The sequence below is a fragment of the Pygocentrus nattereri genome, chromosome 13 (assembly GCF_015220715.1).
Source record: "Pygocentrus nattereri isolate fPygNat1 chromosome 13, fPygNat1.pri, whole genome shotgun sequence".
Lineage (NCBI taxonomy): Eukaryota > Metazoa > Chordata > Actinopteri > Characiformes > Serrasalmidae > Pygocentrus > Pygocentrus nattereri.
In genome coordinates, this window is record NC_051223.1 from 16,325,632 (window position 1) to 16,342,308 (window position 16,677).

Below are 16,677 nucleotides of genomic sequence, written 5' to 3' on the forward strand. Positions count from 1 at the left end.
CTAATAAAAAGCAGCAAAAGAGAGAGTTAACCTTGAACAGGCTGAAGGCATACTGCTCATTCAGGTCTATATTGATCATCTGAAGCAACGTCTGCACTTCATCATACGTCATCTTCCCATCATGGTTCAAGTCTGCTTGTCTCAGGTATGCATGGATCCAGGTGGGAGGAGTCAAGGGTTAAAACAAAAGGCTTCTGATGCCACATAAACAAAAAAATGTGGAATGATAACCTTATACTAACAGAAAAAAGTCCCAGTCATGATTTGCCAGAATTAGGGGTGGACAAAAGGAGATAAAATAACTGTTTCAATGAACATCAAACAATCCAGTCCTTTACAATAATGAGAAATAAAGAGCAAATCAATACTGACTGCAGTTCTCAATATGCTCAATTAAAGAAGAAGCAACTGGTCAGGAATAACAACTGGAGCCGTTCGATTTACTAAGTAACTCTTAGAACGAACAGTGGGCCTCATTCACTAATACCTTCTTAAGTTTTTTCTTAAATTTGCTCTCAAGAAAGGTCCTAAGAAAAAGTCTACGTCAGATTCACGACATGTTCTTAAACCACAGAACTGCTCACACCTTTGTGCTCTTGATAGTGTGTAGATTCTGTTCTTACCTAAGAACAAATCCCTAATAAGAAAATTGGTGAATGTCAGAATCTTCATGAAAACTGCATAAGTGTGTTTTAAGAAGAAATATTGTCTTAAGAATGATTGATGAATGAGGCTCATTGTTCTTAAAGCCACAAGGTGTCCACCTCTCAGGGGAAATGTTTAATTGCACACATGTGCAAGAAGATATTTACACCAGATTTCAGTAGAATTTGATTTTGTCAGTTCATTGTTGTGAGAGCACCAGTTTTGTTTCAGTTGCAAATTTTCTGCTTTTTGGCCAATTCCCAGTAACAGTATCTTAACAGCTACACGTCCTTTCAGATGCATAGTGTTGAACTGTTTTCTCACAGTGGAAGGATGGACAGATCTGAAGCAAAAGTGGACCCTGATTTTCTCCTCACTTTCAAAGACACTTTGCATACTGTTTATCTGATTGTAACAATTTTGGTTGTCTATCATGCCTTGCACAGTTATTGGGACTTTTCTATAACTTTTAGTAAAAAGTCTGGGGATGAGCAATATAACGATATTGACAGTTATTTTGATAAATTACATAAAACACTTCCCACCTGCATATTTGATTGAAAAGGGAGCATAATTAACCCTGTTTAATTAGATTTAGTGTATGTGAAATGCAAAATACAAATCATTGTATTCATAGGTCTGTACAGTATTTTTTACATGATACTACTTTGTCTGTTCCAGCATATCAAATGTCAGAAAAAAATAAATACTGTGACAAACTGTGCATCATGAAAAATTTCTTGCAGTATATTACAATTTGCCACATTGCCCACCTTTACTGTTTTTCTATGCATTTTCCTTTGACTTTCTTTTTGTAAGTGGATTACCTTCTATCTAATTTTCTCAGAAACATCCTGAAAAATTAATACATTTTCTTAATGGCTGCTTTGACGGGAAATAAAAATGAAGGGTACTCTCTGACTTTTACACAGTGCTTTACGTATAGATGGTTGGAGATGCCCTCACACAAAGTTTAAGGCTGAATTGTCAGGATAACAATTGCTGCTGAAGGATATTGGTCAAGTTTTTCAGTCTGGCTCATGTTGTTGACTCTCTCTTGCAGGGTGCGGATGCCGCGGGCCCAGTGCTGCACTTCCTCCCTGCTGTGGCACTGCAGGTCCAAACTCTTCCGCCCACCCTTAAACACAATGGTCAGACACTGCTCCTCTGGCAGAGAGCTGGCGAGCCTGCGCAGTGTCTCTGACTGACAGCCCTCACGCACACACTCCACCTCCATCACTGAGACTGTGTTTGAGAGAGAGAGAGAGAGAGAGAGAAATTGGTCCCAAGATGGACAGAGTACCCCAAATGTACTGAAAGCTTCTTCAGAAGAAACAGAGACAACTGGGTAGGACTTAATAGCAGAAAAAAAAATGTTAAAACAGAATAAAACAAATATGTACCCATCAAATATTTGCAAGCTCACAAATACAGAGGTAAACAAGTAAGTAAACAAATGAGAAAATATTATGAGACAGACTTACATTATTCCCCTTACTGCTATATGCATTCAGTGAACAAACACTGGGAAAGGCTGTTCAAAAAGCAGCACAGTGACCCTGGACATGTGAAACTGGTCTTTTCCTTTCTAATGGAAGACCAGTCTGTCACTGGTGGATAATCTGTGTACACCTCTGTATTTGCTTACTGTATTTTTAATTCTTTCTGAGACACCCCAGCACAAACATACTACAGATCATGAATAATTCAGATGCCATATTTGCTTTATAATGCTGCCTGTGTGTTAACTATTCAAGCACAGTTGTTTAACTAGGACATCATAACAGAAATGGAAGTGTAATGAATAAAGAGGAGTTCTTTGTCTGGCTCTAATGGCCCACAGACAACTTGTACCACAGGAAAACCAAAGATATTTGCTCATATGTATTTAATTCAACCCAAACCCAAGGAAAAACTGGGGCCTGATGTAAAGCTCAAATGGGTCTGTTGAACAGTAAGTCAGACAGGGTGCACTCTATACTTCACTAATAACAGCAAGGAACCACTGCATAATGTTACGGCACAGATGGGACATTACACATACACTTCCCAGGAGGTCTAGAGTAAGGGTGTGAAGCAGTATTCAAATATGTTTACATTTATGGCTTTTAGCAGTAGCTCTTATTTGTTTAGGTGCCAGTATTCAAATACTGTAATCAGTATTTAGGTTTTCATTCCATGGCTTCATGGGAAGTCAGGGAGAAAACATGGCAAGTAAATACACTACTGTTCAAAGGTTTAAAATAACATGTCATATTAAAACACACACACACACACACACACACACACACACACACACACACACACACACACACACACAATCTAAGCTGCCTATCCTTCTGAGTCGAAGGCAGTACAAAGTGCCATATTAACAATTTTTGTTATTTTACATATGACAATAACTACTTTTTGAAATATCTGATGTGATACAGCTTTTTCAATCATTTTAGAGTGAATGAATCAGTCAGTGTGAGTGGGTCACTCAGGCAATCAGTCAGTCAGTCACTTGCTGTAACCAGGTTACAGATACTACAATTAATAAAGCTCTTGCTGTACATTCAACATTTCAATTCATCACTTTTCTATATCACAGACACAAAAAACACAAATACAGCCATTTGTGCATTAAATTCATTTAAACATATATTTAAACTATATTGAAACATTGGTGTATTTTATCATATTGCCCACCGTAACCATACTCTGCTTTGTGTAAGGACTAGGGATGCTTGATGATGTCAGAATCATGTCCGTACATGAAGGTAATTCTAAATTTAAAAATATATATTGAAGATGTCTGGACATGACCAATATTTCAAACTGATATTTGATGATTATCTTCTCTGGAAGACCAGAATGTTTAGGCAATGTAGGGTTACTGTGCTAACATGTAAATGTTATATTTGGCTATAAAGCTAATGCTGGTGGATTTTCGTGCATATTTTCTACCAAGACCACCTCTTAACTGGCGTTCTGTGACATATTGCATCATCAAATGTGAAAATTAGAATGCACAACCCTAATCTAGAGATGCCAACGATGCACATTCACATATGCTAAAGCAAGAAATACCGAATGGGTGTGCACATACATGCAGGAAGCCTTAACCACATCACAAAATAACATCACTCCTTTGACTCCAAGCAATTGAAGAGTAGGTTTCTATGTACAGACTGCACTGCTGCCAGACCAATGATTACACTTCATGTAAAAATATGGAAGAAACCAGAAAGTGGAGGGTCACGTTCTTCCCACCCCCTGTAATTACAATGTTCGGTGCAGCTTACAGGGCAGGGAGGGATACCCCCCTGTCTACGCTACAAATAGACCAGGCCTGTAATAAAAGAAGGCTCTGAAGCCAGTAGACCTGGGCAGTGGGGTGTTTATATAGCCATAATTAGGAGGTTTATTTAAATATTCTCCACCTTTCTGAAAGAAGCCCTCACACTGCAGCCTCAGAGAGCTGCACTGCTGTCCAGTCAAGCAATGTCCAAGTTAAATTCCTCAACTTTTTTCATAACATTATGCTTCTTTCTTCAACCACAGCTTGTCTGTGTCCAGTATTCATTAGATCTACAGTTTCCTAGTTTGAGCCTGTGAACTACTGATAGTAGTCCAGACTGAAGCCCAGCGTTGTATCTTGCTATGACAAAATGCACAATTGCTTTCAAATACAGCTTTTAAATGGCATTTCAAGCAACACCTTTGGCAGATCAGCAAACTCACTAAAGCAAATGCAAAATGGAAAGTTACTGTTACTCTTAAGAGCCTCCACAATACATAAGCTGTATGAAAGAGAGAAAAGGTGAGAGGGCTACAGTCACTGGAACCACTGACTATACAGCAAGGAGAAATAAGTACTCAGATAGATTTATTTCTGTGATTTAATGTACTACCAGTGCATATATCCACTTCAAACTTACTCACCTAATATCTTTTGACATTGTACCAGAACAAAAAGTATGTTTTCATAAGTATAAAAATATGAAAAGCAAAATTAACAAGGAAATTAATAAAACTTTATTAATACAAATTAATAAAACTGGTACTTTTGCAATGTTGCTGTTGGAAAATACAGCTTTGAGACGTCCAGGAAGGAATTTGATTTTTGCAGCATTGTGGTTCATTTTTGGTTCTTTCCTCTTGGAAAACCATCTTCAATTCCCCAAGAATAATCCAGGTAACCGCAGCAATTATTTTAATTGCTGGACAGCCCCAATTTCTGCAGTAGTATTGTTTAGCAGTAGTATTGAAATGCACTGAATCATTAATGTGACAAGGTAAAAAGCTGATGCATTACTGTTTTTGGATCATATGGATACCTTGAGTCATCAAAACACCCAGAGGAACATAATCTGGAACTGTGATTGGTCAAGGCAAACTGTAAAAAACACTGTAATTGGTTAGAGGGCTCATTTGCATATTCCAAAACTCAAGATGACAATAAAGATTAGCCTTAACATTAAAATGACACATGTACAATCCTTCTATTTGAAAAATATCTGTTCCAACAGTCAATACCTCTTCATAAGACTCTGTAAGACAGACCTTTTCCTAGTCCCCCACCACTCGCCCCCCTGCTCTGCACCTTTGGCACCCCCATGGCCCCCTGGATGATGGTGACTCACAAGTTTTGGGCTTGCTGAAGCTCTTGTTGGACTCGCAGTGCACAGTGACCCCATCATCCAGCAGCTTCAGTGTGCGCCTCCTCTGCCAGTGAGGAGAACGAACCTTCAGCATGGTAGAGCCCTGCAGCATCATCTTCACATCTTCATCATCCTGCACACCTACAGAGAGAGACAGAGAGAAAGGGACAGAGACAGAAATGGGGGATCTTTTATGAAAGTCATTTTTGAAAACAGGAACAGAACACTAAACCAGTGCACATATCAATCAGTGAGATTCTGAGAAGTTTGGCGTCTAGAGGCTTTTTGGTGTGTAAATGGCCTTAAAATTGGTCCCAAGCCTGAAAGACCACCCCCAGCTTACTAAAAGCTTGAAGAGACAGAGGGAACTGGGTTGGATTTTATGACTATCTATAAATGTAATTATGAAAACGTAGTTACGAATATGGCCAAAATATGATACTATAATTGTATTGCTATATACTGTACTGTGCAATTTGCCTAATAAAGTATTAAACACACACTGGCAAATCCTTGGTATGAGATAATAACACATTACATTTAGTTGATTGGTCTATATGTTCTCTGCACTTGTCTGAGGACAATTCTGAAGAAATTTCCCAACTTTCATTTTCAGTTCAATCTTTAGGGCACAAACTGATAACACACCAGAAATCCCACATTTGATAGTGCATAAAAGTATAAAAAAATAACTGCATGAAAAATGTTAGATGTTGATCTAAACAAACCCAAATAAACTAAAAATTAATATAGAACTAAAGCAAAATTCATTACTTAGGTCAGGACTGACCAAATGTAAGGATATCCAAAGTGTTTGTGGAGGACCAGAGGCCAAAAAGACAGTAACCATATATATATATACACACACCATTTGAAATGAATAAATTCAGGAAATATTTGCCAGTTCTTCCATTCTTATTCAATAACTGAATAGTTTTAGTAATAAAATGTAAAGTTATAAAATTAATGAAAACTCATTTTGTATATACGCTCACTGGCCACTTTATTAGGTACACCTTCCTAGTAAAAGATTGGATCCCCTTTTGCCTTCAGAACTGCCTTAATTCTTCATGGTGTACTTTCAACAAGGTGTTGGAAACATTCCTCAGAGATTTTGTTTATTTGTTTGAGTTACTGTTGCCTTTCTGTCATCTCCAACCAGTCTGCCCATTCTCCTCTGACCTCTCACATCAACAAGGCATTTTCGTCCACACAACTGCCGCTCAATGGATATTTTCTCCTTTTCGGACCATTCTCTGTAAACCCTAGAGATGGTTGTGAGTGAAAATCCCAATAGATCAGCAGTTTCTGAAATACTCCGACCAGCCCGTCTGGCACAAACATCCACGCCACGTTCAAAGTCACTTAAATCACCTTTCTTCCCCATTCTGATGCTCGGTGTGCTCTTCAGCAAGTTGTGTTGACCACCTCTACATGCCTTAATACATTGACATTTGCGGCCTCGTGATTGGCTGATTAGCTATTTGTTTTAACAAGCAACTGAACACCTAATAAAGTGGCTGGTGAGTGTGTATATATATATATATATATATATATATATATATATATATATATATATATATATATATAAAGACACACATACATAAATTCATGATGGACAAATCATTTTACCATAAAGGATGAAACAGTCACAGTCTCCTGAGCACAGAGCAATTAAGATTGACAGCATTCATCAGAGAAGACTGAAGTCTGCCTGTGCTGTTAAATTATTCAGTTAATAGCTTGAATCTGTGTCTTGGACTCTTGACCTGCAAAAAATGCACTTTGTAACATCAATACATTAAGCATGACCATTTCAAGCTTTCCCATTAAGATTCTGTCCACTGTCCGCTGTCTTTAGGTGTAGCCATAACACCGTGGCATGGTGGTGTTGTCTGGGACGATATTATTTGCTAAACACAAGTCAGTCAGAAAATATTTGGTCACTTTTAGCAAACAGAGGGAGGCACCTCCTACTTAACATTGTGGTGCTTATCTCCTGACTCGTTTTAGCTCCACAGCTTAAGGTCATCCAGCTTGAGCCTCTCAGAGAAACACAAGTCTGAGTTCTTTTCAAAGCTGACCTCCTATGTTTGCTGTTAATTAATCTAATGAATATAAACATATCTAATTAAGTAAAGTAGCTGCACTGTCACAAATCGAGACCACGTCTCTTTGGCCCTGCAGGCCTAATCATTTAAACACAAAGTAGAGGAGCTGGTTAGCATTAGCTTAGCTAGCATAATAACACCTCTGCTCAAAACAGAAGATATTCAATTCTGGCTAACTAAAGCACTGACACAAGTTTAGACGACAATAATTAAATCCTGAGGGACTGAAGTTGAGCAACTAGTGTTGAAGTTAAACCTGTTCTGCGGTATTTATCGTTAGCTTAACTTAACGTTAGCTTAGCAAGCAGGCTACAAATGGGAAAACGGTGCCACATACACACCAAAGTACAGGTCAGATTCTGACTAACTGCTACTCTGCTGAAACAAGTATTAACGACAAAGACTAATGTCTTAGTTAGCAGACCAAACAAAAAATGTTCATAAAACAACCAGAGTAAAAAAAAATTATTTAAACACAATAAAAACACTTTAATACATGTTAGGGATGCACCTCTATGAAAACTGCAAGCCAGTATTTTTCAAGTACATATGTATCCATACTGATACTGACACACAATCATTTATAAATGTGGAAATTGGATCTACCTGGATTAGCTTTAAAGAGAAATATGACATTTATGCCAAAATGCTAGATTACTAATAAGCATTATAATAAGTATTATAATGATTTAACATGATGTTTGAATGAAAACAATTCCTGTTATGGTTAAATGTATATTGAAAGTAGAACTGTTATATAACACAAAATAATATTATATACATATTCTGTAAATTGGTAGTTTTTCCCAGAATATCAGGCACCATCATCCAGAATTTTGAGGCTAACTGTATTATCATAACTCTCCTCAGACTAATCAATAAAATGACTGGCCTGACATTTACCTTCAACTCAGTAATAGTACAGCAATGCACTAATCAGTGAATGTAGCTGTAAATCCTATGATTGAACATGATTGAACAGAAGCTTTCATGGCCAGACGTGCAGTGTCTTTTGACCGCCACTGGTCCTGTTTCTACGCTCTCTAATGAAGTACATCTACAGCCACAAACAACATTGTCTGAAAAGGCATCAAGTATCTTTTTAATCTCACTGTAATTTGATACCAACAAGTTCCCTCATGGGGTTATTACAGGTTTCATACTTAACCAAAATAGTGCAGTATTTAAAACTTCTACAATTCTGTAATCACTTTATTTAAAATGTGCCCAGTAATGCAGGACAGCTTTACTCTATCATCTTCTTTCTCTATCTCGCTCCCCCTTTGTCTGGCTCTCTCTCTCTCTCTAAACTGAATAAATCTCTTCAGCTCTTCAGGTTTACATAAAATCGCTTATTCATTAGAGACATGAAAGTACTTTTCTTTTATCTTTACTAATAAAATAGTAAAGACTGGATTGTGGCACTGGCGGTTATGTAACACAGATGTGGTCTTTAAATACAAATAAATCCTAATGTACTACTATGCTATAAACTACACTATAATCTTATATATTGTAATCTACATTTTAATTTAACCTTCCTCATGCTCAGTTCTGCTCATGGGAGTTATTACAGCAAGCCGGGAGCCCATAACCAGATTCTCTGTATTCAACAAGCCCATCATTGCTGTTGGAACAAAACCTCTATTTTTTTTGGTTTTTTGTTTGTTTAGTTTTTTTTAAGTGCCATCTGCTCTTTGTGTGCTTTTCAATATGTTAAAACATAAGTGGACGAAAAAAAGAAACGATCCAAATATTGCTTTATTAACTACAATCCACAGTTAAAGGGGAAGTCCACTGACTTTTCAAAAAACCTGTTACTAAATCATTAAGAGGTAAACAAAGTCATTCAGGGTGGTTTGGTATAAAAGGCTCCATTCTAGAGAAACTTACCATGTCAGGACTGTTCACAGTGGTGGTGAGAGGAACCAGATGTCAGAAGCGGTTGATGGCTCTGAAAGCCAACTTGCACATAATTTTGAGATTAAGCTTTTACCCTAAAATGTATATTTTTAAACAAACTAATGGGGGAGGGGTACATGCAAGGTGTTCTAAGGTAAAAGTCCTCAAAGAAATTCCTTTAGATTCACCACTATTTTGCCATCATCAACATTATAGTAACTCAAAAGACGTATAGGTTCACTGGTCATTCGGATAGTAAATACAAATACTGTATTTGTGTTGTAGACATTGCAACCCCTGGCTACAGTCACCATCACTGTAAAGAAAGGTTTCAGAGATAGAAGGTTTTATTCCAGCAGCAGCGTTACGCTCCACATGTTTACACAGTGGCAGTGAAAAAAAATCACACTAACTGATATTATATTATTTTACAATTACAGATGAGGTAAAACAGGCTATAATATCTCACCTTTTTAAGGGCGGACTACCTTACAATACAGCTGAGGTGCAGTAATAATAATAATATTAATAATAATAGTAATAATTATTAAACCAATCATCTGTCAATGGTTAAAACTAGGCATCTGTTATTTTCTGTATTGTAGCTTATTGCACTGCATTTTTTTCTCAGCCAAACCAACCTGCGTACAGCCGAGTTGGATTTAGTTCAAGATCAATGAAATACAGAAAAATCGAATTGAATATTGAACTTCTAATCGAAAATCGAATCAAACCTCAAAACGTGTGTGTGTCGTTACACCCCTAATAACGGTCACTCATATTCCAATCATTATACTACCACTAACACCACTACTGATAACAGTAATACGTGGTAATCAGAACAGTCACTTCACCCATTACACCGAGAGCCATGTGCAGCTGCCTGGACGTTAGATTTACCTAAATTAACCAGGGGGTCGTCTGTCTTGTGTTGGGACATCCCAGCTCCGTTCTTCTTCTTTTCTGCAGGTTTGCTCTTCTTTTCACTGCCCAGCATCTTCGAGCGCTTTTCCTCCTCGTCTTTCTCTCTGTAGGAAATCTCCTCATAAACGCGTCGAGACTGAGAGCAGCACTGATTTTTTCCTCTTTGGCCACTGCTGGTAATTTATCTGGACTGAGGGAGGGCCAGGGCCTGCTCACAGCTCAGCACGGCAGCAGGAGGAGCTGAGAGGAAGCCGATTAGGCACACGAGCGAAGGATACCGCCTCTTTCGCTCCCTCTCTTTGTTTACGATCCTCACCAGCTCTGCTCTCTGAGCTTTAGCTGAAACAGAGCGCCTCAGTCAGTGATGCTGCTGCTGCTGTATCCGGGCTACAGCCCCCGTCCCCCATTCTCTTTCCCTCAGCCCCCCACATCAGCGGATAAACCCAGTCATATCTTGGCTGCTTCAAACGTGCTGGGTGACCTATTTTATACAGTATTCTGTTGGTCGCCTTACAGCGAAGAAAACAGCTGTTCAGAAATGTAAGGAATAAAAACAGAAACTCAAACCTGATTTGATTCTTATCTGTGAATTTATTAAAACTCTACGGCAGGATCGGCTTTGCTCAGTCAAAGCACAGCGCTGTAGAAAGCAGCTTCATACAGGGACGACTTAAAGATATGTTACAATGCTTCATCTTCATCATAGCGCTCTGTATATAAAAAACAACAAATACACGGAAATGTGCTTCAGAAAACACTTCACAGGCACACACTGATAAAATACATCGAGACGGTGATACATTCCGTGAAATCATGAATTCAGTGTTTATTAGTGGAATTTGGCCTTTCATCTAATTTTAAATGTCAATAGGCTCCACTAGCAGTGCTAACATGGCACCAACATACAATGCATGCTAAAATCCAAGTATATATGATGTGTATAATAAAGGGAGTTTAACCCTCGTCGGTGTCGAACTGTACATGTTTTCCTTCTCTCATGATCCACTTCATCACGTAAAAACTAAACTCCGAAACTACACTCGCGGTAGTTTATGTCAGAAATGTAAGCAGTAGTGCTAGTCCATCTGTTTCTCTGATACTTAGTTTTTACCCTGTTCTTCAGTGGTCAGGACCCCCATGGGCCCTCACAGAACAGGTACTGTTTGGGTGGTGGATCATTCTCAGCACTGCAGTAACTGATGTGGTGGTCATGGTGAAATAAGGTCATAGCGTTATGCCTGATCGGTGTACATTTCTCTCCAGGGTAGCTTTGCTTTGTAGCTCAGCTTCTTCCAGTGTGAAGTAATTAGCTCGTAAAGCTATGCTTTCAAAGTAGCTTCCCAAACGCTTGTATCCATCAACCACATTTGGGTTTGAAAAAAAAATCCAGACTATACAAAACCCCAAGGCCGGAGTGGGACTTGTTTTCAGAACGGGATTTAAATGATGCAGACCAGCCACCACCTTTAACTCTGACCGTTTCTCCTGCTGCAGCACTTACGTCACCTTCACGCAACATAACTTCTATTAAGATGTTTCCATCTTTCACTTGTATCTCTTATGTATTATTCATATGCTATATTGAGATGAACGGGGTGGCTAGGTAGTGATAAAATAAAAACCGACAAGAAATGCGTCTTAAATGTGACACAATCACGACCATGGATACAGCCACCTAGGCGCCGCGTTGTCTGTTCTCCGAGGCGATACGTCTGCACGTCCGCCATGTTGGACCGGTCAAGATCCGCTTGTGAATTTACTTGAGCGATGATGAGCTCTAAGGATTAAATCGGCCACGACTTCCTTAATACTCAACAAATTTACTAAATTATCCTCAAACATAGATTAATCTAGGTTGCACAGACTGCTCTCAGTAGCGTTTACCTCTTTAATAACGGGTTGAACTAATTTAGCTGGGCCAGCAGAAAAGTATTCAGTCTGCACCTGACGTTAAAAATCAAGTTTAAACAGGAGCAACAATTCAATTGACCATCACTGTAAATAAATAACTACTACAAGATTCCCTGGATAGACCTAAATTAAATTTTATTTAATATTTTAATATTAAAGCTTAATAATACGCATATTAAATGAACAAAGAAAAACAAACATCAACAGGTTCTCTATGCCTCACACGGCCAAATCTGTACAGAAACACCACACAAACATGAGCGCGGGTCGCTGCGTTCCCGCCGTTGTATAATCCTATCCCACTTTCTCAGCGCTATATTCTTGAAATGGTATCGAAATACTATCGTTACGGACGGCATGTTTCTTAAACTCTGCGATGGACTGGCGACCTGTCCAGGGTGTATCGTGCCTTCCGCCCGAAGACTGCTGGGATAGGCTCCAGTACCCCCCGCGACCCTGACGGAGAAGCGGCTTAGAAAATTGATGGATGGATGGATGTTTCTTAAACTGACCCTCTGCATGAACCGAATGCAGTTCTGAGGCGCCTTTGACGGGCCTGACCGGACCCATCGCGGTATCTAGGTAACCAGCTGTATCGGTGATCGACAGTCAGTGTACTACAAACGATGCTAACGTTAGCCAACTAGCTAAGTAACTTAAGCTTTATTAATTTTCATTTAAATTAAGTAAATTAAGTAATTAATTTAAATTAAGTAATTTACTTAAGCTAAGTAAATGTAATCAACATTTCTCACCGCCCATCTGTTCAGAGTTTTCCGCATCCTCCTTAATTAACCACGTCGTCGCGCTTATTTGATGATCTTTCGAGGCTGCTGTGAGCTTCCTGCCGGATTTACCGCTATAGTCTGATATTATAACGTCGCCTGTTCGCGTTAGCCACCGAACAGGCGCCGGGCTGTCAGAGCATCGTTTAAGGTGAAACGGGAAATAAGAATAAGAAGCTAATTCAGCTTCATCTTATTTATATCCACGGTGCGAGTTACAAACAGCAAAATGGGGCTAGACAACCTGAGGTGGGGGTGGGGCACTGATTTCGTCCCTAAATTTCTACATAAACACACTTGGGTGTAACGTTTTCAGCAGTTCGGCGTTCGCCATTTTTAAGTCTCGCGCTGTGTGTCGTAAGAGCGAGGGCAGCTTCTCATTGGTCGTGAGTCACCGCGTTTTCTGTCCGGGTTCTGGAACTTAACGTCTCCCAGGACAGAACTGCAGTTCATGAGTTTAACCACCAGGTGTCATTCATTTGCACTGGTTTTAAAAGCCTCGATCAACGAATCCATTTAAATACAGTTTTAAGGAAAATCTCACTGATTCAGAAAGCTTCGGTTTTGCTATCAGCAGTATCTGTGCATGCTTCCTGGATTTACCAGCAGCTCAGCCAGAGGGAATGCGTTTCCTACCGTATAATGCACCTCATTTGTTCCCGGTCAAAAACCTAGCACTGGGGGTTGATGGGAGTTGTAGTTTTCAGTTCGCTGATACCAGTAAATGTCATGGACACTTATTTTTAATAAGTTTGTCAACTCAATTAAGGTTTTTGTAAAGCGTTTTTTTAAGTTGACCTTATTTTAGTCTGAGCACTATTTGTGTCTGTTGTCTTTTTGCGTCTTTGTATCTTAAAGTCATTTATTTATTGATGTCACTGTGCACTAGTGCTGCTTATTCCGAATCATTTGAAACATTCAAACAAAAAGAATCAATTGTCCTGAAGTTTCAAATAAATTTTTACCGAATGTCAGCTGTCCTGAAAAATAACATTGAAAGTGAATTAAAGGTTTTTTGGAGACAAGGTTTTGTCCTGATGGTGATGATTTGTTGCAAATAAAGAACAAACCTTGTCAAAAATGCAGAATGAGTCCATAATGGATCAGAAGGTGACAATGATTTCAAAACCCACTGGAAAGACACCAACTACAGAACTCTATTAAATAGGACACATATTTCACTGATTAACCTGACGAGGTGCACACATTCATAAAGACATTATAAAGGAGGAGACAGGTCACCTGTTGGAAAATGAATGGGAGCTCACAACACTAAACGTCATCTGTTTATGAAGAAATCCCACCCTTCAGCAAAATGAAACAGCTTGATGGTTATGCTACAAGCCGGGAAAGTCCCCCTCTACAGTTCAGATCAGCATGATCACACAAAGAAACAACCGTATAGGTCGATTACTGCAATTCAAATAAACAACCTTATTGAACATTTGTTGTGTGTAGCGCCCCCAGTGGCGTATGGAAGAATTGACAATTTCAGCAAAGTAATACGACCGACACACCTCACGTGAAATACAGTATACGGTAAGAAAGACGACCGATGCACTCCACAGACTGCTAACAATGGCGTTTAATTAAACACAGCAAGTAACCAAACACTACAAAACTACAAAACTTCAGCGTTAGACTTACAGTAACTAGTATTTCATAGGTTACAGCAGGATTAAGTGTAAAGGCCTCAAATGCATTTATCTGCTGGTAACTGAGCTAACATTAGCTAGCTAGCTACCTAGTGCGAGGCTGAGGTTTAGACCTTTTCCGTTCCACCTTAAGTGGCACAGCAGTTACATGGCGGTGTATGGGACTGCAGAATGTAACTGCTGTAGTATTTAAGGTGGAATGGAAAATTCGAATACAAGGCCATCTTCAGCGTTGTCTTGGTAGGTTAAATAGCTGGCAGGTAAAATAAAAAAGGATCTCTTCAACTTTTCTGTACATCAAACATTAATATTGGAAATCTCAAAATGTGAGTAACGCAGGGGTTTTATGTTTATATTTTAGTGTTTCAGGGTCAGCCATTCTTAAAGCAATATCACAGACATTCGCATATCGCAATATCCTCGCATATTATTAGCATCCAGATTTTTCAGAACACAATATATCCATAAATGTAATAATATGGAACATTCCTACAAAATAAAAAAAGGGTTTATGTACATTAGTAAAAAACACCTATTAATATACTTTATAAAGACAACAAACATTTTAGCACATGCCAGTTCCAGTGCTAAAATGTTTGTTGTCTTTATAAAGTATATTAATAGGTGTTTTTTACTAATGTACATAAACCCTTTTTTTATTTTGTAGGAATGTTCCAGAGATGCCTACCCAAAAGCAATGCTTTAATTGTCATGCATTGATAGGAGTGGCAAGTAAAATTTGCAAACTTTGTAAATCAGCCTTTTAAAACAAATTAGAAGAAGCAAAAAAGAAATTTTCAAGTGAGTAGAAAAACAAACAACTGAAAAACAAAAGCCTGAATAAGCTGTATGATTCAACTAATTTGCTGGTAAGTGTTTTAATGCCATATTAATACAATTTTGAATCATATATTTAAATGTGTTGATTTATTCTTGTTAGCTTCTTACAAGAGTAGTATCTTTCTCTGAGGTGCTAGTTTTGAAGAGCATTAGAACATTTATTTGTAGTCTTTCTTTCATTTAGACAAAATATTTCTGTGAATATGATACAGTGAGCTCCATTCATGTTGGTTTCATTAATATGTAACCTCTCTGTACTGTATGTAGAAAAGCAGCCACATACACTATATTGCCAAACGTATTTGGTTGTCTGGCTTCACACACATATGAACTTGAGTGAGAGCCCACTCTTAATCCATAGGGTTTAATATGATGTCAGCCCACCATGTGCAGCTATAACAGCTTCAACTCTTCTGGGAAAGCTTTCCAAAAAGTTTAGGAGTGTGTTTATGGAAATTTTGGACCATTCTTCCAGAGGCGCATTTGTGAGGTCAGACACTGATGTTGGACGAGAAAGTGTGGCTCGCAGTCTCTGCTCTAATTCATCCCAAAGGTGTTCTATCGGCTTGAGGTTAGGACTCTGTGCAAGCCAGTCAAGTTCTTCCACACCAAACTTGCTCATCCATGTCTTTATGGATCTTGCTTTGCGCACTGGTGCACAGTCATGTTGGAACAGGAAGGGGCCGCCCCCAAACTGTTCCCACAAAGTTGGGAGCATGAAATTGTCCAAATTCTCTTTGTCTCCTGAGGCATTAGGAGTTCCTTTCACTGTAACTAAGGAGCTGAGCCCAACTCCTGAAAAACAACCCCACACCATAATCCCCCCTCCACCAAACTATACACTTGGCACAATGCAGTCAGACAAGTACCTTTCTCCTGGCAACCGCCAAGCCCAGACTCGCCATCGGATTGCCAGATGGAGAAGCATGATTGGTCACTCCAGAGAACATGTTTCCACTGCTCTAGAGTCCAGTGGTGGCACTTTAGACCACTGCATTCAGGGCTTTGCATTGCACTTGGTGGTGTAAGGCTTGGATGCAGCTGCTCAGCCATGGAAACCCATTCCATGAAGCTCTCTATACACTGTTCTTGAGCTAATCTGAGGGCCACATGAAGTTTGGAGGTCTGTAGCGATTGACTCTGCAGAAAGTTGGCGACCTCTCTGCGCTATGCCCCTCAGCATCCGCTGACACCACTCGGTCATTTTATGTGACCTACCACTTCATGGCTGAGTTGCTGTCATTCCCAATCGCTTCCA

The 16,677-nt window shown here is 39.1% G+C and overlaps 1 protein-coding gene and 1 long non-coding RNA gene across 3 annotated transcripts in view; both read right to left on the minus strand.

The window, feature by feature from the left end:
- The window catches only part of plcd3b (phospholipase C, delta 3b), a 34,436-nt gene extending 23,845 nt beyond the window's left edge, over positions 1 to 10,591 (minus strand). For both annotated transcript variants that reach the window (XM_017693180.2, XM_017693179.2), the window contains exons 1-4: positions 10,205 to 10,591; positions 5,274 to 5,432; positions 1,662 to 1,890; positions 32 to 161 (exon numbers count right to left, since the gene is read on the minus strand). In XM_017693180.2, coding sequence (XP_017548669.1) covers positions 32 to 161; positions 1,662 to 1,890; positions 5,274 to 5,432; positions 10,205 to 10,301 — 615 coding nt within the window. In that variant the 5' untranslated portion in view covers positions 10,302 to 10,591. The remainder of the gene's footprint in view (positions 1 to 31; positions 162 to 1,661; positions 1,891 to 5,273; positions 5,433 to 10,204) is intronic.
- A 208-nt stretch (positions 10,592 to 10,799) lies between these two features.
- Positions 10,800 to 13,079, minus strand: LOC108424853. The gene is made up of 2 exons (XR_001857655.1): positions 12,895 to 13,079; positions 10,800 to 10,938 (listed from the first exon to the last, which is right to left on the minus strand). It is a non-coding gene; the product is annotated as an uncharacterized LOC108424853 (long non-coding RNA).
- Positions 13,080 to 16,677: the final 3,598 nt, after the last annotated feature.